This window comes from Arvicanthis niloticus, chromosome 3 (genome assembly GCF_011762505.2).
Source record: "Arvicanthis niloticus isolate mArvNil1 chromosome 3, mArvNil1.pat.X, whole genome shotgun sequence".
NCBI lineage: Eukaryota > Metazoa > Chordata > Mammalia > Rodentia > Muridae > Arvicanthis > Arvicanthis niloticus.
This window is the reverse complement of record NC_047660.1, coordinates 56,968,907-56,993,334: the sequence shown is the minus strand read 5'-3', so window position 1 is coordinate 56,993,334 and position 24,428 is coordinate 56,968,907. Positions and strand designations below refer to the sequence as shown.

The following is a 24,428-nucleotide window of genomic DNA, read 5'->3' as shown; positions in this document are numbered from 1 at the left end:
CAGTTTCAGAGGTTCAGTTTATTCTCAATATGGCAGCATGCAGGCATGCAGGAAGGCATGGTGCTGAGGAAGGAGCTGAGAGTTCTGTATCTTGATCTATAGGCAGCAGAAGGAGACTGCGTGCCACACTAGGTGTAGCTTGAGCATAGGAGACCTCAACGCCCACCAACACAGTGACACACTTCCTCCAACAAAGCCACACCCACTCCAACAAGGTCTAATAGTACCTCTCCCTATGGAGAGAGGAGTCTATGGAAGCCGTTCCTACTCAGACTACCAGTGACAGCCAGCCTCCTGGAAGCCATGAAGAAGCACAGGTGGGACAGCCAAAGCCTTTTCAGGCTCTCCCAGCTAGTCTCATTAGAAAGCTGGAAACTGTTCCCATCTTCCCAGTATGCATCAAAAACCAGCAGCCAATAAAGGAACAGACCAGATGTGTTTTGAAGCTCAAAAGAAAAGAAAAGGAAAAACAAAAACAACAAAACCCACTTCGAGAGCATTGTCCTTATTTGACCTGTCTTGTGGCTTCCTGAAAAAACTCTGCTTCAGGACACTGTTATTATCTGAGCTGACTTGGGGCTCAGAGCTTGCTCTCTGGGAAAGGTCCTATTCCCTAGGTCATTTGTCAAAAACATCATAGCTTCTGCAAGGACTGTACAAGTCCGGCAAACAGTAACCTGAACAAAATGTTATAGGGAACATGTAGAGAACTAGGTGTCCACATGATGCCCTGGGGGACTTTGATTTACTTATAAGGAATGAGAAGGCTGTACACATATTTAAGACTGTATATTTAAGACTCAGGAAAAGCCTGAGAGGGCCCCAGTCTCTCATTTCTGACTGACTGATGCCCTGGGAAAACAAAGTGAAGCCTGCCCCAATACACACAGAGCCCCTTAGCAAAGACTTACTGGAGCTCAGTGTTAATCACTGAAGTGGCTGAACAGAGCAGTCTTAACTGGCTGCAGAGAATACAGACTTGACAGAGTTAGTCCAGGAAAGTCACTGAAATGACTTAAAACCAGCAACAGTTTCTAGGAGTTAGGGGATGACAAGCTAATTTCCAGAGTTGCCACATTTATTATTTTTTATCTAACATAATGTTGAGTTATTTTAAAAACACGAGATGTGCGTTCACAGGAAATATGTCCTGAGGGTGAGCCAAGCAGTTGATGAGCCTGCCCTAGAGTTTATTCTACCAAGGTTTTAATCAGAATTTAGGATTTATTTTGAGAACTAAAGCAAACCGTCTGAATAGTGAAGGCATAACTGTGAAACCTCACAGGGTAGAAATAGAATTTTTAAATGAACACACAGAGGTGTGTTAAAAGGAACCAGACAAGAGGATCTCCCAGCTTCTCTCTAACAAGACCTAACCCGCACTGTAAATCAGTCCTACCTAACAGGTCATAAAACAAACATTTCAAATGGTCAAAAATATACCAAATACAAGAACAATGAAATGAAAATGGAAGACAATTACAGAAGGAAATTTGGGTGGTTCACAAATATACAGAAATTAAACAACACAGCCCCATTAACCAATGAAGCCAAGGAAAAAATATGAGGGAAACTAAAAAATACTTTGGGGCAAGAAAATAAAACATGGACTTACGAAATGCTCGTGACAGTGCTTACCCAGTAAGATCCAGAGCTGCACATTATGAAGGTAATAAAGTAGAAGGACCTCGGGACCGGGAACCTCACCTTCCACCACAGGAAGTTCACTAGCCCCACAGCAAAGCAGAAGGGAGGAAGTAAATATGGGCACAGAAAATAAAGAAATAGAGTCAGACACCAGAAACATCGGCAAAGCAGAAGTTGGTTCCTTTTGAAAGATGGAAAGCAGTTAACAAATTGTTACCCAAACTGACCAAGGGGGTAAAGAAGATTAATTTAGCCATGAAAGGGGGAACATTGCTACTGACCTTATGGAAATGGGAAGGGATTACAGGAATGACATAGGTATTGTAGGTGACAGATTCCTGGATAGAAAAGTTACAAAATCAGATCTCAAGAAAGAGATCTGAATAGACCACAGTGACGAGGTTAAATTAGTAGCCTACTTTCCACAGAAAAAAACTCAGCTCCTGATAGCTTCACTGGAGAATTCTATTAGACACTGAAAAGTAAGATCAAAAATTAAAAATAAAAATATGACTTTTCAAAAAAAAAATAGGAAAAGAAGGCATACTTCCTAGCTGACTCCATGGGGCTCATCTTACCCCGATAAGCAGACAAAGGATTACAGGGAAAGTCAGTTTATACTTTACGCACATAAATGCAAGAATCCTAAACAACTAGCAAATAAATCCAGGAGGAAAAATTATGTATGAGCAAGTAGGATTTATTTGGAAAGAAAAGACTGAGTCAAATTGTAACATATGCCCTGCTGGTAGAGTAAAAGCAAACAATCATTCCAGCCACAAGAAGAGCATTTTAGAAAGTCTTAACGTCCTTTCACAACTGAAGTCCTCAGCAGTTTAAGAACAGGGCACTGTGTCCATCTGATAAAAAGCCACAGACAAGGTTGTGATAACATGTATCTTATGTGTGTGGGGGGCTGTGAAAGTGTTTTGGGTAAAATTGGGTAAATAATGTATGTCATTAAAATTTATTTCACCTATGCTCAGGTGGCTTCTAGGAAATTTTAAGTTGCCTATGGAACTGAATTTATGGAGTGCTCTTCATTTCCTTTGGATAATGCAATTCTGTTCCAGGGCCGCCAGGTTGCAGCAGGTGGATCCTTCACCGGCCAATGGGGACTAGATGAAACGAGATGAGGGACCAGAGGGACTGATGGGCAGACATAGAGAAGTAGACAAGAGATAAGAGGTGTGGTGGGGAAAAGCTTTGTTTGTGTGGTATTCCCAGCCTGACCCAGCACAGGAAAGAGCAGCATAAAGTGATGGACTGAGACCCACTGAGGGAGAAGGTGGGACAGGACAGGAGGGCTGGTGTTCATCCTGCTGTGCCCGCATGCAGTCTGTCCATGAGAAGGCATCTGTGGAAGGCCACTAGGCAGTGGATACTGTCCCATTAGGATGCTAAAAGACGCCAAAGAGTCTGGATCCTGGTGGCACTTGTCATTGTGAATTTGTTGCTAGGATTTTTGGTCAGGCATAAATCATTGCCTAATTTTTTTCAAATTTGGAGGAAATATATTTATTTTTGAAACCTCTACAGTATATACAAGAACTTCATTTTTATATCGGCATCTGAGTTCTTTAGGGAGCACAGCCATTAACGTCTCCACGGACTGCTTGTCTTTTCTCTTTTGATTGTTCTCTGATTGCTGTGGAGTAGAAGCTTTTGTGTGATGTAATCCCACCTGTTATCTTGGCCTTTGTTGTCTGTACTTTTGGAATTAGATCCCAGAAAGTCTTTGATCAGAACAAAACACAGGTATTTCTTCTTACCAGAAGAAATTTCACATTTGAACATTCTAGCCCATTTGGAGTTGATTTCATATTGATTCAGCCCAGCAGCGAGTGGTTGTGTGAGGAAATACCATTTTCCCCACAAGTGGGGCATCTTCATGCTGCCCACCTTCGCTCCCAGAGAATGTCGGTGCTGTGGGCGTGACATACTGACTCTGCGGTTGTGCTCTGTACTGCAGATGTCCTCAACACCCTTCTCACTGCTCTTTGTGGCAAAGATAAAAACACCGTTGCTTTCAAAGAGTTTCTTGAAATGGTGGTGTGTTTAGCTGACTTGGCGTTTTAATGTTTAATTATTTGGGGCTCTGGAGGAATAGGGAAGCTGGGAGAGAAACACTCAGTACAGTTTTCTCATGATAAAAATAAGTAGTCAGAATAATTTCAGTCCCCAGTGAATGGCCTGTCATTGTGGTGAAACATGAGGAAGCTGTGTGGGAAGGCTGGCGGCCTCCCTGTGCCTCAGACACAGGGAGGTGAGTAGTACTTGCTAGGCAAGAAACATGCGAGTGGGAGGCAACTTTGATATTTTAGAAAGTTCTAATAGGACCAAACTTTGTAACTTGCATTTGAGGCTAGACGTGTCATTCCAGAATGAATCTCACCCAGTTCTGACAGTCGAACCTCACCACTCTCTTTATGTAACATTCTTAAAACAGACTGGGGATCTGGGGGACAGATTAGTGCCTATCAGGGTGAGGTGTCCAGGGGTTCCTGTCTGTGTGTGCTTTGTGTGTTCTGCAGCTTGTGTTTGGTGAGGAAGCATTTAGGAGTGCCACACCTTCTTAGCTAAGTGACCCTTCAATCTTTACAGAGTGACTTTTTAAAGTCCCCTGGTAAGGTCTGTTAGCATCTGCTTCTCTTCTGCTTCTTCGATCTCTATGTCTGCCTGTGGTTGTGTGGTGCTTGTGGGCAACATACAGTTTCCCTCTCGCTTTTTAATTCGGTCTGAGTTTCTGCATATCATTGGGATGTTCAGACCGTTGCCGGGTGGATGGGATTACTGATGCAGCTGGGGTTGGGTCTGCTGTCCTGCTCTCTCTCGTTTATCATGTGTGTTCTTTGTGTCTATTTGCCCTCTTTCTTTTTAGTTAAATGAGTATTTTTTACAACTCAGTTTAATTTCCTTTATTGTCTTATTTGCTATGGTTTGGGGCTTTTATAATTTTAGTGACTGCCATAGGGTTTCTTGTACACACTTAATTGGTTGTGTCTGCCGTATCACTTCACAAATGGCACAAGAGACTCACAAGATATTCTTTCTTACATCGCTTCTGGACTTAAGTTGATATCATACATTTTCTGTGTATATATAATGTAAACACTACTCTGAATTACTTTAACGTAAGCAGTCAACAGTCCTTAAAGAGATTAAAATAAGAACAACCCCCCTTTATTGGTCATACATTCTCCTTTTGAGGTTCCTGTGTCTGGCTTCAGCTGCCAGAAGGATCTCCCTTAACATTCCTTATGGTATGTGTGTGTGTGCATGCATGCACATGTTTGTGTGTGTGTGTGTGTCCACAAGCTTGTATGTGTGTGTCCATGCACTCGTGCGTGCGTGTGTGAGCATTCCTGATTATTTCTTTCAGCTCTTGTGTGTCTGAAATTTTATTTTCCACTCTCCTTTTGCAAAGGTAGTTTCTTTACAGTTGTGGTGGTTTACTTTATGGATGTTTCTGGATTGTCTTCTGGCTTGTGTTGTTTTCACATGCTTAGCTGTCATTCTTGGCCTTTCCTCTCTGCTCATTTGATGCTGTCACACACACACACACGTACATGCACACACACACACACCACATCACCTCAAATTGGAAACATTTCCTATGTGCTTTTTCAGATAGATATGTTTGTCTTCTTGCTGCTCCTCTTTTGAAGCTGGCTCACAGATCAGTTTGTTTGCTTGTTTGTTTGTTTGTTTGTTTGCTTTTGGAGTATTTTTGTTACCAAATCTTCAAGTTCATTCATCTTCTGCTATTAGTTTTTTCTGTTGGGTTTTTCTTCTCTAGCATTTCAATTTAGAAGTCTTCTGTCCCTTTAACATGTTATGCATGAGATACATTTCTATGCCCTCCTGTCTTTGGAGCTCTCTGCTCTATCACTTCAGCTCTTAGTCAGCCAGGCTTTGCCTCCCTCCTCTGCCTCAGGAAAACCTCTCAAAGAAGTAAGCCAGGGCAGCCAGTGAGCCCACTAATGTTAGCTCAAGAAAAAGTTGTGTTCTGTTTATGGCTAAGCCAATGTTTGAACCTGCTTCCAATATCTACGTGCATGTGGAACAGACAGAGCAAAGAGAATAAGCTCGGCTCCTCACAAGACCTCTCTGGGTAGACCTCTCTTATGTAGCTGGGCGGTGCCCCTTGACCACCTTCCTGGGGTGCTCCTGTGTAGGTGAGTGTGCCCCTTGACCACCTTCCTGGGGTGCTCCTGTGTAGGTGAGTGTGCCCCTTGACCACCTTCCTGGGGTGCTCCTGTGTAGGTGAGTGTGTCCTTGACCACCTTCCTGGGGTGCTCCTGTGTAGGTGAGTGTGCCCCTTGACCACCTTCCTGGGGTGCTCCTGTGTAGGTGAGTGTGTCCTTGACCACCTTCCTGGGGTGTTCTTGTGTGGTGAGATGTGCCCCTTGACCACCTTCCTGGGGTGCTCCTGTGTAGATGGGCGGTGCCCCTTGACCACCTTCCTGGAGTGCTCCTGTGTAGATGGGCGGTGCCCCTTGACCACCTTCCTGGGGTGTTCTTGTGTAGCTGGGCAGTGCCCCTCGGCCACCTTCCTGGCGTGCTCCTGTGTAGATGGGCGGTGCCCCTTGACCACCTTCCTGGGGTGCTCCTGTGTAGCTGGGCAGTGCCCCTCGGCCACCTTCCTGGCGTGCTCCTGTGTAGATGGGTTGTGTTCCTTGGCTGCCTAGAGTCCCTGGTTTCTTTGGTGTCTGTGTTGAGTTTTGACTGGGCTGCTCAGTCTATTGAAGGTGTCATCCATCTTGGTTTTCATGTTTTAATCTATGTAATTAATACTTTGACAGTCACATACTGTGGAGGAAACAGCACAGGAACTTGCTTCCTACAGAATAAAGTAAATCCATTATAATTAAAGTCCTGAAGTCTGACACTATTACACCTGCAGATTAGTGGGTCAAAGCAGAGTGTCTGCAGACAGACCATAGTGAACTTAAGTGGTTACTGTGAAGATTTCCACTCAGTGGGTTTTGATACAGATGACCAGCCCATTGAAAATTATTTAGATTTACTGACAGTATCTTCTACCCAGGGTATATTCTGAATTGCCTAAATATAAATTTAACGTATCCACAGAAAATGTAAGAAATGCACATATTTTTGAGGAAGAAGACTTTCTAAAGTATGACACAAAAGATACAAACATAATGGAAAATAGGGTTATATGAATATTCTTAAGAATATACTTAATATGGCAAAGATAGTTATAAAAATAGAGCTAAAATACAGTTACTGTCTTTATTGTATAAAGGCTGTTCATAAGATAGTTTTTATTTTAAAAAGTGACAACCCCACTGAGAAAATGTGATTAATTGGTGTCAGAAATGAAACCTAGAAAGGTCTAGTAACTGGTGTTTTTTTAAATGGCCTTCATAATAATATTTAGGATTCATTTTATATTTCTGTTCAGTTATGGTGTCTTTGACTCCTTAGCTTAAGGTTGGTTTTTTTGTTGTTGTTATTTTGTTTTTTAAATACTGCCATTAGCATCTTCAAAAAGGAGATTAAGACTGGAGAGAAGAGCACTGGCCAAGTTGACAAAGCTTGGGACATCTGACTCTAGAGCCTACCCCTCATCTCTTCCCCTAGAGGCAAATTAAACCCACTTCAAATTTCACTGTAGCTTACATTGAAAACAGTTGTTTACTAAGGATCACACGGCTGATAAGTGATAAAGCATAATTTTTAAAAAGAAAAATTGAGTAAGTGGAACAGTGGAAGACAGGATAAAGTGAGGGCACGGCAGAGAAAGTGCCTTTAAGTTTCCCACTCACCATTTCCTTTCAGAATATTTAAAAGATGCCTCAAAGAAGAAGAAGAGCAGCCTCCTGTTTGTAAAGCTGGCCAGCCCGCACTCAGGTGGGTCCGCTCCCCTTGGTCCTCTCCCTCATCTGTCTTTGAGTGTTTCCAGCACTGTGCAGACCATGGAGTGCATGCCTGCCTGTGTGTCTTAAGACAGCATCCTGCAGTGAAAACCCAAGCTGATTAATTTTCCAAGATAAACTATGTTTAACACTGCAAAGAATATCTTTTTCTCTAGTTTTCATCCACAGAATGCTGTCATTAGAAATGCTGGCAACATAGAAAAGTAACGTGTTTGTGCTCTTTCTGGGAACAGATTGATTTTCTTTGGCTTTCTCATGCCAGCTTTTCTAGGAGCGCTCACCCAACACCAGCCTGGCTTGTTCTGTTCATGTTGTGGTGTGCAGTAAAGAACCAGAGTGCAAATGCAGAAGGCAGTCTTTGACATGTCATACCTCTGGCTGGTTCCTTTTTAGCTGTTCTTTCACTCTGACCAAAAAAGATACCACCACCACCCCCCCATACACACACACAAATGATGGTTTTTCTTTTATTAAAATCATCGCATATTGAAAAGCTTTATGTCTTATTGGTAGGTAAGTCCATTTTAATTTTATATTCAGCATATTTTCAGTTTTCTAATTTGAAGGCAAAAGTATTACAGTGCACTCAGCCACATGGCAACACAGGCTTTCCCTTCTTCTGACTTCTAAGGATCTGAGTAAATCCCTGATGCCTCTAAGTCATGGCTCTCCTGGTGACTGTGTAACTGCACAGAGAATGAGGGCAAGCCCATGAGTAGTGTTTTGTTGGAAAGACGTGTAAAGCAGAGAAAGTGAAATGGAACAGAACAAAGTCAAACACCCTGCTCCTCCCTCTAGTGTCTTTCTTTAAAGAGAAGTTAAATATGCCTGTTGAGCCACTGGACTGGAACGGCCAGAGCAGGGAGGAGGGATTTGAGAGAAGCTCTAGGTGGCCCTGTTCTAAAGCTCTTAGCAAGAGAAGCTGCTTACTCTGCAGCTCAGATTCCATCTAGTTGCTCACAGACACGGACGTGCATGTTTTATTTTCATGGCTGTTAAAGGGAAAACAAGGGTTAGGCCGTACTCTAGGAAATGTACGGCTGTTGTCATTTTCTTCAGTCTTCACAAAACACCTCTGAGGCGGCAGACTCAGTACTGCTCCATATACAGATAAGCAGCAGAGGGAATAGTAAGGGTTATTATGTAACTTCTCCATATCACACTCAGCATGTGATGCCAGCGATTCCAGAGATTGCTCTGTGGTTAGACAGCGATGTCATGAATTGAGGGGTAAAACATCTATGCACCCCTTCTATCCACCTTGCCCCACCACACAGGCCCTGAGTTAGGGGTAAAACCTCAGGTATGCACAGGCCTCACCCCTCCTGCTCCCACACATCTGACTTGCTGAGGATTGGATCTCAGATCTGGCATATGCCGGGCAAGTGCGCTACTGCTGACTGAGCTGACCCCTAGCTCTCCCCTCCCCAATTTTAAAGAATAAAATGGAAAATCATATTCAATTGACTAAGCGTGAAGAGTGGCCGGTGGCATCTGAAGGTTTGTTCCGAGTCTTTGCTCCTGTGTTTACAGAGCTACATGCTGGCATAGGAACAGACCCAGGCACTAGCTCACACATCTGTCTAAACCATTAGGAGACTTGTGCATTTCACTTTGATGGTTTACGCTCAGTGAGGATTCTGGCGCTGAACTCAGTGTCTGTGTCCAGTAGCCATCAGCTTGGGGTCTGCTAGCACAGAGCAGGAGTCCGAATGTTTAGGTTCCTGTTTGGAGCATTCCTCGGAACTGTTAGACAGACTTCTGATGTGCATATCTGTGTGAGTTTATATCTGTCTGTGTGTGTGTGTGTGTGTGTGTGTGTGTGTGTGTGTGTGTGTGTGTGTGTGAAAAGTGACGAATACTAAATCCACCTGTGTTACAGGGGAAGGAGCCATTTACTTAATTGATACGTGTCTACAGCAGCTGTTTGAAATAAAAGTTTTCAAGGAAAAACACCATTCTTGGTTTATAAATCAATCAGTTCAATCAGGTAAGTGACAAATTATATTCCCATCATTAGCTAATCACATACTTCTCATCTCATGTGGGCCTATGGGTCCATCCTCCCACTTTGGGGTGTGTCACTGGGGACCCTTCCTGGGTATTAGAAAGGACTTGGATCAAGTGAAGCTGAGTCAGGTTGTCACATGTTAAACTGCCAATCTTGATTTATCTCCTAAAACACCAACAACATCCTCTGCAGGAGCTGGATGGCATGTGTGCATGTTGGGTTGATAGGAAACACTTCCTTTAGAGGCATTTTGAGCAAACTGATACAATTTCTAAAACATACTAGAATGTAACAACTTTTTAAACAGATGGTGTCTCCTGTTTTCCTATCACTGTTGTGTAATAAACACACACCTTAGACTGTCCACTCATCAGAAGAGAAGTTGTTCTGTGGTTCAGTTTGGAGGTTTTAGTCTACAGTTCTTTGCGCCAGTTGGTTTTGTGTTACAAATTCATGGTGGTACCATGTGGCAAACCATTCACTTCATGGCCAAGAATGGGGGAGGTAGGTGGGGGGAGACAGACCCCATGGTTCCTCCCCTTCAAGGGATCTAATGTTGCCCTCTTGGACCTCTATGGGTACCTGTATTCAAGTGCACATGCATACACACACATACATACATACATACATACATACATACATACATACGTACATACGTACGTAATTAAAATAGAGTATAAACCTAATTTCTTTTCAGAAATGAAATGGAGTTTCTGTATAGCTCTGGAGGTGGGAAGTACACTGTCCCCTCCACTGTTGTAGCCATGCCTACTCTGAGGTAGTACGTGAGAGCTCCAGCTTCTGCTCTGGCATGGTCATCTGGCTTTGGCTGATGGCTGCAGAGCATCAAATGGAGACCAGAAAATGTAGGGAGACAGTGATGGAGCTTAGACGGTCTGGCTCACAGGCCACTCTTTCTCATCGACTTTTAAAAAACAGTTTGATTTTATTTTGTTAGTCCTGGCTACTAGGAGGTTATTCAGATTAGAAACTGAATTTCCGGCCATTCCCTGCAGATAATGGAAGTGTCACCTAAAATAGCTCCAAGTGTCTGGTGGGTTGTTGGCCGACCTGCTTTTCAAAGCAATCAAATGGCATCATAACGTTAATTATTTGCTTCCTACACACTGACACAACTTAGGTTGGGATTTCTTACATGTGTAGATAGGTTTCTTTGTTAGCTCTTAAAGATAAGCACATGTCTTTCCTGAAACCAAAATTAAAAGGCTGGGGAGAGGCGAGAGAACTGCTCAGAGCTACACTGATGACCTCACCTTTCCCCCAGTATGAGAGAGGAAGACGCAGAGCTCTGCCTGGAGGGTGTCATCTGGGATGGTGGACTGCACAGGGAGCCTTGCTCATCACCCACAGTCCACAACCATGAGCCACAGTAGAAGTCCCAGAGCATGCTGGGCTTTCCTGGGGCTTCACCCTCATGCATGGGAGGTAGTGAGTGGGTCTGTAGTTGTACAGGCTGTCTGACATGGCCGCCTGAGCTCTCTGGCTCACAGTTCTTCGTGCTCCCCACATGTGCTCCCCCACACTTTCCTCTTCAATGAGACCTGTAGAAAATGATTCTAATGTTGAGATGAAAAGTCATTTTAGCTCTTGTCACTTGGGGATTTGAAGCCGTTTAAAGTGAAAGCTCATGGTGGTGAGTCTAGACTGAAGAAGGCAATCTAACTGTAGGAAATGAGAGTGTTTAAACCAAGGTATTTCTTGACACCTGAGTTTGCTGATGGACAGCACGAGCTGCCACAGGTGCCGCCACAAGGGCAGATGTCACAGGGGCAGATGTTACAGGGGCAGAATGTCCGAATGTGGGTTTTCATGTATAGCTCCCCCTGTGGGGTGAGATGACCAAGTGGTCCTTGTAAGGCATACACCTCTCTGTTTTTTTCTTCTGCAGGGGGCCTTCTCCACTTTGCTACACCCATGGATCCTTTATTTCTGCTCCTTCAGTATCTCATAAAGGCTGACAAGGAGGTGAGCCTTCCACATGGGGTGTTTGCAGGGTAGTGTGGGTGTGGAGTGGGGAGACAGTGCTTCTCTTTTTTTTTTCAAGGTGTACTTCAGCCATTAGTGTACCAGTGAGGGTCAGAGTACCCTGCCCTCCCCCTAGAAGCAGCACCTTGTTGGTGATCAGGTTTGATCAAGTTACTGTGACCTCAGTGGCCTAGCTTGCCACTCCGTACTTCAGTGGTAGCCAAGCATAGCAATGAATAACAATGAAAACCTTTCACTAAGTGCTTAGTTGTGAATGTTAAGAATTTGGCTAGGAAGGAATGATTTACTTTCTTAGGTGAGTGTCTGAGAAATAGGTAAACTGGGTTCTGCCTAGTAATCACCGTCTAATGGGAACTTATGTGTGTGCGGTTAGGACTTGAGGACCCAGAGCAAAAGCACTCCTTTCTCTCAGTTCTCAGTCTGGGGATTTTTGTGATGATGTCTGTGCCTTGAAGTTGTAAGTGTACTTCCCTCACACAGAGTGGTGAAGACTCTGCATTCAGGGTCCAGACTTAAGTAAAATTCATTGCTTTTACTACTTGAGCAAGGATATCAGGTTTTTTTACTTGTTTGTTTGGTTGTCTCTTGTTTTTGTTTGTGTGTATGTTTAAGAAGATATCTTTTATGTGTATATGTGCCTGGTACCCATGGATGCCAGAAGAGAGTATTCTTGCTGAGGGATCTGGAGCTACAGGCAACTGTTAGCTTCCACCTAGGTCTGGGAACTGACCCCAGGTCCTCTGCAAGATCAGCAAATGTTCTTGACCTCTGAGCCATCTCTCTAATCCCCCCCCCCCCCCGCCCTTCTGAGCAAGGATATATTAAGTGAAACTGGCAATTTAAAAACTGTAAGAATACGGTGAAATCTGGGGTGCTGTGGCGTCTCTGCCTTAACTCCAGCTAAGGAGTCTGATCTTCCTCAACATCATTTCGGGTACCAGCATCACGTCAACCTGATGGGAGTGTAGGTAGCTTCTTAGAATTATTATGAATACAGATTTGAGCTTGGGAATTCCTAAAGGAAAACTGGGGACGACACTCAAGTGTCCCTTAGTCAGCTTAGAAACCTTTGAGTTCACAACTTTAATGAGTATTAGTTGAACTGCTTAGATAGAACAATCTATTACTTGGACTCTCATATTTTCATATAGAGTAAATGCTTCTGGTTCATTGTATTTGCTCTTTAAACCAAATTCTTAAAACTATTTTATAGGTTAATTGACTTTAAGTTGTTACAAATACTGAAAATCACAAAACTCACCCAAAGCTCTTATTCCTATTTTTTTTTCTGTACACTTTCTTCTCTCCTCCATTCACTCCCTTCGCTCTTATCTGAGAGCTGCCATGATGGCCAGTATACTGGGGGACACACAGGGCAGTGAGGCTATTAAGACTCATGCCTCTGAGCCATAGAGATGCTTCTGACTATTGCCAGGAAGCTGTGGGAGGATTCAGGGATGAATTTGAAAACTTGGGCTTGTTCACAAGGGTGATGTTCTCTAGGGTAAACTAACAGGGAGAAGTGTATCGCAGCTAGCACACGACACTGTCTCCCCATCTCCTGTTAAGAGCAAGACCTGGGTTTAGTGTTCCTCAGGTTGGTCTTCTGGGAGCTGCTAAATTCAAGGTGACATATGCAGAGTGAAGCAGAAATGATGCTCTCCAGAGCCTCTGTGCCTTTTCTTCTTAAGTCCTGGACGTGTAACACATGGTGTCTAGTGTTTCTTCCCTACATTTAGATGTGGTCATGTCTAATTTAGCTATTAAATTTTTGTTCCCACTTTTGAATTCAACTTGTTCTTTTTAAGCATAGCCTTTCACACCAACTCTTATTAACTTTATACTTAAAACAGATTTCTTGTTTTGCTCTTTTATGCACATGTGGCAAGGAAAATAAGAATACAATAGCAATAATAAAACTTCTATCGAGACTGTAGTGCCGTGTGTGTCAGTGTTATTTAAAGCAGCTAAGTATAAAAATACTGGTTGGTCATAGAAAACAAAGTGTTCAAGTAGAAGCCTAAAGAATGCACCACTGGGGAGCCTGGCTTAGATGGTGGAGCATTTCAGTCAGGCATGTCTGGCCGTTTAGCCTAATGGAAAAATATAACAAGTTATCACGTGTACTGTGAAAGAAATGAGAGGATTCACCTTGAAAACCAGAGAAAATCGATCAGTCGCACTGTCTGTCTCTAGAAGTTTGGTTTCAAAAACAGAGGCAGAGTGGGACCTGGACAGACAGTGCATCTGCTCCCAAGCCTGGCTCCCTAATCAGACTGTCTTCATCAGATACGCTTTCCCCTGCCATTAGTAGAGTTAAGAGAAACTGCACCTGAGAATGCTTGCATGGCTCGTTCCTAACAGCCAGGCTGTCAGCTTGTCTGTCTGGCCTGTCTTAGCCTGCCTGTGTCTTCTTTGCACTTACATCTCAGCCGCCTTTTCCTTTATTTCTGTCTAATTTGGAAGCCTCAGCTAATGGCTCTCGGAGGAATGGATTCACTTTGGGAATTTTTCTTTTTGAAATAGAGGGCTTTTCTTCTTCTTCTTCTTCAGCCCTGGAGTGAAGACAGAGAAACAGATGTACATTCTGGGTCTGGTCTGGGCTTGTTCTAGGCTTGTGTGACAGTTGGAACTTCTGCTTTGAGTCCTCAGCTGGCTCTTTTTTATGTGGAATAGCTGGACCATCCTCAGGTAGTCCCCACTATCTTTTCTATGTTTTCCTGGGATTTTCTTTTTCACACAGGGACTGTACCCTCAAGAGAGCTAGCTTGCTGTTTGGAATCCCTCCTCACAAGAGAAGCACAGGCATGACCCATGAACCTTGCCCAGTTCAGAGGCTCCTTCAGTGGAATGAGAAGCTCAGGTTCTATGTAAAGATTTTCTGTGGAATGGTCCATTTTTCCCCCTCTTTTTGTGTGTGTGTGTGTGTGGAAGCTCTGTGACTAGGTTTTTGGCCCCTTGACTGACTCAGATGTTTCTTTCAGGGAAAGTATCAGCCCTTGGATCAGGTCGTAGTGGATGACACGTTTCCAGATTGCATCTTGCTGCTGAAATTTCCTGAGCTTGAGAAGTCACTTTGGCATGTGACAGAGGAAAAAGGTATGGTGTACAAGCCTTTGAAATCAGGCTGTGGGTGTGTGGATCTGTGAGGTTTTCAGTAGGGAGAGTTAACGGATGGAGTATATTCTGGAGAAGCTAAGGTGCTTAGCCAGTCGTCCACTTGGAAGACTGCTCTGAGCTTAGTGGGTGGAGCTACGGGGAGCAGCTGTTTTGATATAGAACCATCTGCATCTGGTGATGTAATGGTGCTCATATGAAGGCAACAGTCAAAAATGTCTCTGGGATTGAGCCTCAGCCTAGCCCAAGAGACATGTACCAGTAGCATCCAAGAGACAGAATGTGGACCAGAGGAGCAGGCTGGGGAGAAGGTTGTAGGTCCTAGTCCCAGGTGTTCTGAAAGTAGGAAGTGAAGGATGCACATGCTGGTGCCTGTAGTGATGGGCTTCATAAAGACATTTCCATTCAAGTGTCTCATGCGCTTTGAGACTTCAAGCACTGTCTTGAGTAAGAATGAAGAGAGTGGACACCCTCACCTCATTCCCAGTTTTAGAGGAAATACTTTGAGGTTACCCCATTTAGTATAATATTGGCTGTCATCTTCCATGCATGGCCTTTGCTGTGCTGAAATATATTCCTCCTTTATATTCTTTGTTATTCTTCATAAAAAGATGTTGGATTTGTCAAAGGCTCTTTCTGTGTCTGTTGAGAAGATCATGTGATTTCTATTCTTGAGTCTATTTATATGTTGTTATTAAACTTACTGATTTTCATATGTTTAATAAAGCTTGCATGTGGGATGAAGCTAACTTGATCGTGAAGAATGATATCTTTAATATGCTGTTGATTTGGTTCACAAGTATTTTATTGAGAATTGTTAGGCCCACGCTCATTGCTGTCTGGTGATGTTCCTTTTGTTGTTGTATCCCCTGCTCAGTTTGGGTGTCAGGTGCTGGCTTCATGAAATGACTTCGGTATTGTTCTTTCAGTCTTATGCAATAATTTGAGGAACATTCTTTAGCACTGCCTGAAAATTCGGCAACTGATCACCTGGGTCGGGTTTCAGTTGGGAGACATGTTATTACTACTGAAATCTTTTGCTTATAAATTAATTTCTACTTGTAGATATGTTGTGTATATTGTCTTGTTTTAATTTTGATAAGTCCTACAGATCTAAAAATTTATCTATTTCTTTAGGATTTTCCAATGCACTGGAATATAGGTGGTCCAAGTGACCATCTTTTGAAATTCCTTGGTGCATATTGTCATGTCTCTTTTCTCCTCTAATTTTATTACTTTGGGCCTTCTTTCTCTTTCTTTTAGTTAGTTTGGCAAAGTCTCTGTCAATCTTATCTTTTCAGGCCAATTTTTATTTTTATTTTTTTGATCCTTTATATAGATCTTTGAATTATTTTTAACTAATTTCTGTCCTGGTCTTTATTCTTTCATTCTGTCTAATAATTTTAAATTTGGCTTGTTCTTTTTAAGAACATGAGGTACTCCATTAAGTTAGTATTTGAGGTCTGGCTGGGGCTGTTGGTTGCAATGTAGGCATTTTTAGCTATAAACTTCCCTCTAGCTGCTTTTACTGGGTCCCACAGTTTCTGGTATATCGTGTTTTCATTTTCATTTGTGAATGTGTTTTGACGAATTAGAAACACTATGCAAACTTGGTGTCAGTATTTCAAAAATCACCCTAATAGTTTCAGAGCTAAGAAAAAAAGTATGGGCACTGGACAGAACATGCTGATTGGCAGTTCAGGGTCACAGATGGTCTGGCAACTGTGACAGTTCCTGGAAGTAAGAAAGTGATGATGCCAAGAAGCAAACACTGTGGGGGAAGCACTCAATGTTACATCTGAGGGTCTGCTAGTTCCTATGTGGCTACCTTTAGGCTCCATTTTGGCTCTTAGAGGTATATGGTACCAAAATTGTCAGAATCATCTCATTACAGATCTTCCCTGATGCTATATTTGGGATGGACAGCTCTTTTTTCATGAGTAACATAAATGAAGCTTCCCATAACCGCTTTTGAATGCTAAAGTAATAAAGAATAATTACAAGTTGTTTTCAATTTGTCACTTTAGTATGAGTTGAAAAAACGCAGTTAACTCATGTGCAAAATTCTGTCATTAGCTCTGTATTAAAATGGTCATCTTGAATCAAAATTCAGAAACCCATATCATGAAACAAGATTGTAATCTCTGTTCACTTCAGGCAGTTTGTTCGATAAATCATTGAGAGAATTCAGGTTTGCATACCAATTATCCAATTGCTGAATTTCTTGAACATTAGAAAGTTTGGATAATTCACAAAATTGTATATTAGAAAAGAAAACTGCAACCATGTGAGTAAATACAGAAAAGGCAGTTGGCAAATGCAGTCTTGGAATACATTTGAAGTGAACTGACACACTCTGATGAAGATGTCTGTGACAGGCTCCTTATATCATCCTGTAAAAGACGAATGTATGTTCTCCTTTAGACCAGTTCGGATAAGGATTTCATTCTTTTCTCTTCTCTTCTCTTCTCTTGGAAGATGTCTTAGAAGGTTCAGTAGTAATATGAAGAAGGGAGAAGGCAGGTGATTGAAGAGTCACCATGAAAATACCTTTCTTCCCTTGTAGACAGAATTGTGTGTGTACAAACCCAAAGTGACCCACAAAACAGTAGGATTTAGAGTAAGCAAGGTCTTGGGATGCAAGGTCACATACAGATAACAGCTTTGCGTGTACATGTTATGAAGTTCAGTGTGAGAGGGACTTTTGAACCATATGTCCACATAAAAATAATGGACATTGGTAGAAAAGGAAACTCAAAGTAGCTTGGATTAAATGCAAAAGCAAAAATGATTTAACTTCTAGAAGAAAAAGGACAAAACTGTATGATCCTGAAGAACTCCAGTATTTCTTAAGACACAGAGCCACCGGTATAAAAAAGTGTATCTTGCCTTTCATCTAGTAAATATTTTTAAGACATAGTTATGACCACTCGACAGTGTTATGTGACTCAGTAGTTCTTCTACCCCTAATTCTTTTTTTCTAGGCGTATTAAAGTGTGTGTCAGTGTAAAAATTTGAATGAAGGTATGGCCTTTCTGTTGTTTTGTTTTAAATAGCAACCATCCCAAAATAGCCCAAATGTAGGAAAAAATCAATGGCTCTTTCTGATGGTTCAGCAAATGGAGCCTCCGTAGCCAGGACCACACCACTGTACGAAGGATGGAGCTGCAGCGGACAGCGGCACGGATATACCGCTCAGAAACTGTCGAGCACGCTCTGCACGACCCCTTTCTATGAAGCTCTAGAACTGTGGTTCTCACCCTGTGGGTCTCCTCGATTCTTTGGGAGGGTCATGTATCAGATACCCTGCATAGCAGGTATTTACTTCAAGAAGATATATATAAAAAGCTTGTCAGTTTCCGCTGCTGCTGTTTACAAATGCCATTGTCTGGTTTTTGTTTTTGGTTTTTTTTTTGTTTGTTTGTTTGTTTGTTTGTTTTGTTTTCAGTTAAGTTTGTGGCAGGCACTGTACTGTGATTTGTGTGTACTATCTCCTGTCGTGCTCACAGCAGTCCCCTGAGGAATCCTCACTTCCTTTATACTGGAGTAAGAAGGTTTGATGTAGCTGTCTGTAGCTATGGATACTGGGTTCTCCTGCGAGGAAGCCTGGGAATTCGAGAGAAACATGGGGCCAAGACAAAGTATTCTGATCAAGGCCCGAAGTTTAATATTTTGCTTTCACATATAAAGGGGAAGCCCCGCCCCCCAGAGTCTCTTCTCAGTTCAGCCCAGGGGCTGGGTAAGGGGATAGCAGTCCTGAAGGTGTCAAGGCTAGCTCAGCAGGCAGTCCATTCTTCTTAGCTCCGTAGCAGACTCCAGGGCGCTGAGGCTGGCAAGGCAATGCCTCTCCTAGGTCCTACTGTTGCATGGTCTATTGTGGTAAATGACTTGCAGGCCTGCTCAGGCCTGGGGGAAGGGCACAGTCTGAGAGTGATGGTTCCACGGTGACAATGTGAGCCAGATGTACATAAACCCAGACGGGCAGCTCATTCTGACTCTACCCAAAAAGGGTAGGGGAGCCTACCTCAAGGAGCTCAGGAAGTAGGGGTTCTTCTAAGTTTTTGGAGATCAGAACAAAAGAAGTGAACAAGAGAGGTGAATCTTTCACAAGAGGCTTCAGCACTGAGGGTTTCTAGGAAGTCTCTTAGGGTGAGTGGAGCATCTAACAAGTCACCAAACTGTATGCCTGTGTGGAGTGGCTGAGTGTTCAGTGTCTGACTTGTGTACAGGGCGAGAGACGGCCTCCGAGGAGTGTAGTCCAGGCTAATAGCCTTGTACCTCAGTGAGCCATGTGGCCAGGCAGCCCTGGCCCTAGAGGAGCAACAGTTCTTAGCCCTGTGGTACAATGCCTTTCCTTGTTGTATTTCCAGTAACATCCTCAGAGATGCTGTGTAGGGCGACCCCTCCCTGTCCTGCTTCATCTGGTCCTTCATGCCGTCAGCCACATGCTGCACTGGGGAGGAGACACACTGACATGGGGCTCAGGATCATTTAATAGACTTCAGTAAACTACCTTAGAAAAGCAGGTTCCATTCCTAAGGCCCAGAGCAGGAGAGCAGAGCTCATTCCGTGTGGCTCCCCGTGGGTCTGCACTGGCTATAGGCTTTCCAGTAGTCATAAAGATGACTCCTGCATGGCTGTAGCGAAGGCCTGCTGGGAGGAGGAAGAGAGCCTCAAAATAAAATGTGTCACACGGGAGGTCCCTGTTTAATGACTCGGAGTATAAAGCCAGGTGCATTGTGAAGAAAGGAAGTGTCATTTATAAGCCGTGGAATTTTCATCCCTGTCAAGGACCACGCTGAGGTCACCACAGATCTAAATCCCCCTGATTATATTGGTAATACATCAAGAGGAAGATATGTCTGTGCTTTTAGGGGGTCACGAATCCCACCAGCGAAGCACTCAGTAGATACTAAGATTTTGACCCCACCCCCTTTAAATATGTACAGTGATTTTCCCAGCTGCCTGTCTTACTTTGATTCCCACCCCAAAACTTGGGATTTCCATTCTTATTGAAAAGGAATGTGTTTTATTGAAAATATTGAAGTGGATTGTTCATAAAAAATAAGATTTCTTAGCATGTTAGTTGGCTGCCTTTTAAAAAGTATTTTCTTCTGGGTTGTTTGTATGAGTTGGGTTCCTTTAACTCTTGCTCGATTGGTGCTGGTTGATTTCCAAGGCAGCCAGCTCTGCTTAGGATTTTTTTTTTTTTTTTTAAACTATCTCAAGCATGTTCTCAGGTCTGAGTTTCTGAGTAATGCACACTGCTATGAAATGTCGAGGTTACTGACTTGTGTATGTGTTTGTGTTAGAAGTTTCCGGTTTGTGTTAGTTTAATGCATTGTACTGAGGTCCTTACTTTTCTCTTTTAATTCAATGCAGAAGTGAACAGCAAGAAGTACTATAAGTACAGCTCAGAGAAGACATTGAAGTGGCTGGAGAAGAAGGTGTGTGGCCTCGCAAGCTGACAAGACCAGATCCGGGACCACCTTGACATGCAGAAAAAAAAAAAATGCCTGTAGAGAGTCGAGGTTGAGCAGAACCTGGTTTTCTTTGATTGCTTGGTCCTGCCCCTGAGTGCCAGGAGTTCTTGTTGTTAGATGTTACTCACATAACTGGAGTGGAGCAGGTTAATTCTAGAGTCGTTTCTCTCCATTCTCACAGTGACCCCCATTAGGTTGTGTCGGTCTCAGAAAGCCCTTGTGTTGAGATCATTCAGCACTAGGCTCCCTTTGACTGTGCAGCCACCTCTTCTGACAGCCGCTGTCTGAGTCACTGGTCTCTTGCTGTGAAGAGGCACCATGACCAAGGCAACTCTTATCAAAGAATTTATTTAATTGGAGGTGGGCTGACAGTCTCAGAGGTTTGGTCCATTATCATCATGGTGGTGAGCATGGCACTGGAGCAGTAGCAGAGAACTACATCCTGATCCATAGACAGAAGTAAGAGACTGGACCTGACGTGGGCTCTCGAAACCTTGCTTCCTCCAGCAAGATGATACCTACTCCTACAAGGCTATGCCTCCTAATCTTTCTAATTCCAAGAGTTTCACTCCTTGGTGACTAAGCTTTCAAATATATAAGTCTATGGAGTCATTCTTACTTTAACTACCACAGCTGGCAAAGATAGTTTAGGTGCTTAAGTATTTCCTGGATATCAGGTGGGCCAAAGCCATCTGAAGAGCCATTGCATTCTAAAGTTAGGTTGGAACTACATCCTTGTGTTTACCTCCTAGGTCAACCAAACTGTGGCGGCATTGAAAGCCAATAATGTCAATGTTGGAGCCCGGGTACAGTCATCTGCATATTTCTCTGGTGTTCAGGTTTCCAGGGACAAGGAAGGTAAGCCAGAGGTTGTCGCCAAGTTAACCTCTGTCAGCTCTCTGAGGGTTCCAAACTGTAGGAGCTTCCTGTTCTCCCGTGTGCTCACACATGTGAGCAGGTGTTCCTCTGATCTCAGACACTGTTTCCAGCCTTAAGTCACTACTTGAAGCCTAATTGTGACCAAACAAATTTTTGAATCATTTGTTAGGTGAATAATGTTTTATACTAATGGTGATAGTATCCCAGTCAAAGTGTTTCTAACATGACAGGTATACCAGGCACGTCATAAGAGGTAAGGCTGTGCCAAATTCCTCGATGGCAAACAGTGAAGCCACAGGACTGCTGATGGAGGCTCTCAGATAGACTGCATGACCTTTGGCCTTTGGCCTTTGGCCTGAAGGTCATCCTGCCTCAGGGGCTCAGTGGAAGCTGGCTGTTTACATTCCCAGTATCTCAGTCCTCCTGGGAGGGTTCTTTATGTTTTAGCAGTGAAAATTAACTCACTTGGCAAATGTTTCTTTTGGGTTTCTATTTCTATCTTTTCTTCCTTCCCTTCCTTTCTTTCCGTATCCATCTGGACTGAACCAAGAGTCTCAGGCATGCTGGGCAGACTCCACCACTGCCCTGCTTCCTCAGCCATCCTGCTTGGTATTTTAAGACCAGACCTCATTAGAAATGCCTTTTCTTACAGATTATTAAGGTACTTTAGTTTGCTTTTTCCTACATAGAAACCCTTTATCTTTCTATGTGTAGTTAAATAAAAACAGCTATGTAATGCAGTTCACATTCTTCAGTGGTGGGACAGAAATTCTTCTGACCTTAAATTCAAATCAGCATTTACTTGTTCTGAGTTACAATTCCCAATTTCTCACATCAGCCATAAACAAAATGAGCACATGGGTTGGGGATGTAGCGCACAAATCAAGTATTGCCTACACACAAGGCCCTGGGAAGAGTCCCCAGGCACTGTGGGAAACTAATAAAGCCGACGCACAAAACAGCACAAGGAACAGTGCTTGCTTCGTATCCGTTTGCATCTGATTTCCAACACCTTGCTTGTAGCCAGAGCTGTGCTGGGAGTGGTGGGCAGCATGTTTGCTGGACTCAGTGCACCAGTAACCAGTGTCTTTAGTGTCTTTAAGAAGAGTCAAGTCAGACAGAAGTCTGAGTCAAGTTGCTTGATGGGTGGATAGATCAAACCAATCAATTACTAAGAACTAGTACTATTTTTTAAGTAGGAAGAGGGATCTTAGAAATTATTTAGATAGATCTAATTTTAAAAGATAGAAACCTGTGGTCCCAGTGAGGTAGGTGACTTCTGGCTGGTAAGTCTGGCTCTGAGTGCAGTGCTGGCAGCAGGCCTCCCCAGTAGAGGCTCTGGCTGGCCTGTTCTCACTCTTCCACCATGAAGCTGCCTTATGCACTTTGCACTGTTTCTGTCAAATGGATCCATCCATAATGGCAGGAACTTGTGCCAAGTGGTATCAGACAGGAAGCAGAGTGAAGCCCGAACCAAGGGCAGGCATTTCTTTCAAAGCCCTCCTCCACTGCTGATGTGCCCCACCTCCCTTGGGCTCCACAACCTTCAGACCAACACCACCCACTCTATAAACAGTGCCCAGAACATGAGAGTCTATGGGACACCGCAGACTCCAGCCTAACAGCATGGTGTTAGAAGCAGCAAGTGAGCTGGCTGGGTTGCGGCTTCCGTACAGTAGTTTGGCACTTCCTGTTCCCAGTGAGTACTTACTACCCAGAATTGAGGAGAGTCTGATGAAAATTTTCACTTTTGTATCAACTGATTAAAGGCCAGACTGTCATTTTAAAAGTAATACTGATGAACGCGGCTCCCTTACCAGGAAGGCGGGAATGAACCTGAACATGGCTTTGCACACGTGTGCCCGTGTGCTTTTCCCATCCTTTGTTGCACACAGCATTCTTCCTGTATTCCATACGGGTCCCATACTGAGCTATGATTGGCGTTTGGAAACATTCTTTTTAACTGTATCCCATTGATGTTAGAGCTGTAGTTTGCATGGTTCTGAACACTAGAATTGTTAATGATTCTACATTCTGCTGAGTCCACTGTTCTTCCTGTTCTGTCGCTGTGGGAGAGTGTGGATGTGTGGGTGTGTGTAAATGTTTGAATTCTTACAAAGCAAATGCCTAGAAGATAAAAATCATGTAAATGATTTTACTTATTTTGCTTTATTTCTTTGAAGGGAGCATACTCATTCTGTTCAATAATTAGCTTTATTTTTTTTTCATTTTTATTGGTTATTTTTTTATTTAACATTCCAAATTTTATCCCCCTTCCCAGTTTCCCCCCCACAAGCCCAGTATTACCTCCCCCTCCCCCTGCCTCTATGAGGGTACTCCCCCACCCACCCACCCACCCACTCCTGTCTCAGTACCCTAGCGTTCCCCTATCCTGGGTCATCAAGCCTCCACAGGACCAAGGGGCTCTCCTCCCAGATAAGGCAATCTTCTGCAACACGTGCGTCTGGAGCCATGGGTACCTGTTGTTTACTCTTTGGTTGGTGGTTCCATCTCTGGGAGCTTTGGGGGTTCTGGTTGGTTGATATTGTTGTTCTTCCTATGAGGTAGCAAACCCCTTCAGTTCTTACCCTAACTTCCCCATTGGGGTCCCCACACTCAGTTTAATGTTTAGCTATGTATATCCACATATCTGTATTGGTCCAGCTCTGGCAAAGCCTCTCAGGGGACAGCTGTACTGGGCTCCTCAGTAACCACTTCTTGGCATCAGCAATAGTATCAGGGTTTGGTGTCAGCAGATGGGATGGATCCCTAGGTGGGGCAGTCTCTAGATGGCCTTTTCTTTAGTTCCTGCTCCATTCTTTGTTCCTGCATTTTCTTTTGACAGAAGGAATACTGGATTAATATTTTTGAGGTGGGTAGGTGGCCCTGACCCTCAACCAGGGGCTGTGCCTTTCTACTGGATATGGTCTCTGTAGGTTATATCTCCCCTTTGTTGGGTATTTCAGCTAAAGTCTTCCCTGTTGGGTCCTGGGAACCTCTTGGGTCCTTGGCATCTGGGACTTTCTAGTGGCTACCCCCAGCTGCCCCTCTCCCACTGCTACACACCTGTTTTCAAATTCCTGACCCTCTGTACTTCTCCCTTATCTCCCATATCTGAACTGGCTCTCTTTTCCCTCCCCCTCCTCTAGCTTTCTTCTTTATTAAAGTAAGTTTGTGAAAAAGAAGCCATTAAAAAGACACACAAATAGTTCATACAGTTTCAGCTGGTGTGCAGTTTTGCTTACATTTGGAAATTCAGCTAAGAAAGCTGGCCTGGGTGTGGCCAGTGTTATTCACGTGTGCAGTGGTATTCAGGCCCATCCTCTGTGCAGTCACATCTGTGGCAACATCCCATATTGCATCTGATCCACTTTATGTCTC

At 43.5% G+C, this 24,428-nt stretch overlaps 1 protein-coding gene across 8 annotated transcripts in view; it reads left to right on the top strand.

Moving 5' to 3' along the window:
• The window catches only part of Rnaseh2b (ribonuclease H2 subunit B), a 50,318-nt gene that overhangs the window by 8,727 nt on the left and 17,163 nt on the right, over positions 1-24,428 (top strand). For 6 of the 8 annotated variants that reach the window (XM_076930892.1, XM_076930891.1, XM_076930889.1 and 3 more), the window contains 7 exons: positions 7,453-7,524; positions 9,433-9,540; positions 11,471-11,547; positions 14,553-14,667; positions 17,802-18,002; positions 20,068-20,132; positions 20,921-21,026. In XM_076930892.1, the coding sequence (XP_076787007.1) occupies positions 7,453-7,524; positions 9,433-9,540; positions 11,471-11,547; positions 14,553-14,667; positions 17,802-18,002; positions 20,068-20,132; positions 20,921-21,026 (744 nt within the window). The remainder of the gene's footprint in view (positions 1-7,452; positions 7,525-9,432; positions 9,541-11,470; positions 11,548-14,552; positions 14,668-17,801; positions 18,003-20,067; positions 20,133-20,920; positions 21,027-24,428) is intronic. The other 2 variants (XM_034498279.2, XM_076930893.1) reach the window with 1 other exon arrangement.